General features: G+C 43.5%; 1 protein-coding gene across 1 annotated transcript; it reads right to left on the reverse strand.

The window, feature by feature from the left end:
• Positions 1 to 309: 309 nt before the first annotated feature.
• Positions 310 to 2440, reverse strand: LOC144127772 (uncharacterized). The gene has a single exon (XM_077660669.1). It carries the CDS (start codon positions 2429 to 2431, stop codon positions 1235 to 1237), a length of 1197 nt encoding a protein of 398 aa, XP_077516795.1. The 5' UTR covers positions 2432 to 2440; the 3' UTR covers positions 310 to 1234.
• Positions 2441 to 2856: the final 416 nt, after the last annotated feature.

Here is a 2856-nt window from a genome sequence, read left to right on the forward strand (position 1 = left end):
GTGATTCGCCGTCATCTTCAGTGAAAACAGATGCAAAAAATGAATTAAAACTTTCAGCCCTCTGGGGGCTCTCTTCTTCATTAGAATGGTGAGTTTTACCGCCGCCATTTATATATCGCCAGAACTTACTGGGCGCTTCAGTAAGAAATCTGGTGAGAGTCTGACTGTAAAAGGTATTTTTACTTTCTTTGATGAGTCGCTTTAACTCTTGGCTCATACGACATATGGAGGTTTTTAATTCAGGGCTTGGGTATTGTGAGCATCTTTTTCGTTTCCTTTTGAGCTGTCGTTTTCTGTGAATAATGTCTCTATTAATCCAAGGATGCTTCCTTTTTGTTATTTTCGTGGTTTTAGGAATGAACATCTCAATTGCTTTCGCTGTCATGTTTGCAAAAAAATCCCACAACTTATCTGTGCCAAGTCCGTCTTGATATAAACACATGAATTCATCAAACGAGATTTCAAGGTAGTCCAGTAATCCGACATCATCGGCAGCCGCAAAATTCAAAACAGTCTTTCTGCAAGATTTGTGACATATTTCGTGAGTCATATTGAGCGACATAATCACCATTTTATGGTCAGACAATCCTTCTTCAACATCACAACTCAGCAAAAACTCTAGTAGACCAGATGACAAAAAGACAAGGTCTAGTATCGAGGATGTTGTCGTACATACTCTCGTACTCTTTTCAACAATCTGAGTCAAACCATAGCAATAGGCGAGTTCGATCAGATGTTCACTGCTAGCTGTATCAACTCTGCCGGGAGAAAGCGACATCCAATCAATTCCTGGCAAATTAAAATCACCTGTCAGCATAATATTGTCACCAAAGTGTACATTTAGGTCCAGTAACCTTTTTAGGTTATCAAGCACGTCTATGGTTGAATTGGGAGCTCTGTAGAAAGCACCCACTAAGACAGTACGACCATTCAGTCTGGTTTTAATCCATGCAGTTTCTAAATCATCAAACCCTTCTATAACTGAGAATACTATATTACTCTTAACCAGTATTGCAACACCGCCACCCCTCCTTTCACGGTCTTTTCGTACTATGGAGTAGTTTGGGGGAGCAACTTCACAGTCTCTAATATCTTTATGTAGCCATGTCTCTGTGATTACCATAATATCGGGTTCATGTTCAAGGCATATACTTTCTATGGCGTCAACCTTGTTAAGCATGCTCCTAGCGTTCACATTTATAATTTTAAAGCAGACCGTCTTATGATTGTTTAGTCACTCATTGCTAGTGCTAGTGGCAACCTGGCATTTGAACCGCTGCTTGGTCTCCTCGTTCCATGCGTATAAGGTATTCTTGACTTTTAACTTATCAAAAATTAACTTAGCTTTCACGCCGTTCTTTCGTTCATCGGCACAGGAGTTCCAAAGATTTTTTCGTATTTCCACAACCCTTTTAGAAAAATCTTCATTTACACTAAATTGAGTGCCTTTTAGGTTGAAACAGTTACTCATTATTTTCATCTTATCCCTAAAGTCAGTAAGTTTAATAATAATCGGACGGTCTCTACCTGGTTCCCTCTTTCCAAGTCGGTGAATCCTTTCAATAGTGTCCACCCTTTGTTTCAGAATTTTATCAAAGATGTCATTGTTTACTTTCTGTAGTAGGTCCTCTTCACTCTCTGATTCCTCCTCCTTGACTCCGCGTACAATCAAGTTATTGCGCCGCGAGCGGTTTTCCAACTCATCAAGTTTTCTCGAAACTGTAGTCATTTCTATTTCACATCTTTCAGCAAAAGTTTCTAGTTTCGAAAGCCTATCCCGAGACTCGTCAAAGGTTTGTAGCTTTTGTTCTATAGCAGACAGCCTGGATTGCATGTCCAGAATTCTTGCTTCAGACGATGTTTGGTTTTCCTGTATTTCGCTTAATTTGCTGAGGATTTCAGTTTGAGAAGCAATTACTTGTTGAATCATTTCCATTGTATCCGGGCCAGGATTTTCCTCAACATCACCGGATAACTTCAGCAACAGGCCTACAATTGAGATACAATCACTAAAGCAAACCAGCAATGTGCGTGGACACGGCAACACGATCAAAAAAAGGCAGTTGCTACGGCAGCAATATTTTCGTCCACCAACCTGCACAAATAGTGGCACATCAGTTGACATTGTCACCACGGGGTTGCCGTGTCCACTGCTGATGGAAGGCGCAGGCGTTCCTTTTATAGGCAAAATCCGGGCTGGAAGTGTGGATGACGTCGCTGTGCTCGAAGAGGGTGCGCAGAAGGTAGTATCCACGTGCCACGACAGCAGCTCGCAGTGTGAAAAATGTACGCCCCCCGCGCACGGCAGTCGAAAGGCATCGGCAGAAGCTGGGTGACGATTGAAGCCGCTGTCTGCGCTTACTGCACGGCCCAAGGCGATGGAAAAGAATCCGGTAAGTACCTGCACAAATAGTGGCACATCAGTTGACATTGTCACCACGGGGTTGCCGTGTGCAAAATAAAACACGACCACCACCATCGCCACCCCCCCCCCCCCCCCCGCCACAGACCGGCATCGCTAAGAAAAGGCTTGGTTGTTTTACGTTTTGTTTCTTTAGCTGTTTTGATTTTGCTATGTATTGAGACAGGCAGATTGAGAAAGACATGTATGTGCAACACACAACACGACCACCACCACCGCCACCTCGTCCCTCCCGCCACAGACCGGCATCGCTAAGAAAAGTCTTGGTTCTTTTACGTTTTGTTTCTTTAGGTGTTTTGATTTTGCTATGTATTGAGACAGGCAGATTGAGAGAGACATGCATGTGCAACACACAACACGACCACCACCATCGCCACCTCGTCCCTCCCGCCACTGACCGGCATCGCTAAGAAAAGGCTTGGTTCTTTTACGGT

This window comes from Amblyomma americanum, chromosome 4, assembly GCF_052857255.1.
Source record: "Amblyomma americanum isolate KBUSLIRL-KWMA chromosome 4, ASM5285725v1, whole genome shotgun sequence".
In the NCBI taxonomy this organism is placed as follows: Eukaryota; Metazoa; Arthropoda; class Arachnida; order Ixodida; family Ixodidae; genus Amblyomma; species Amblyomma americanum.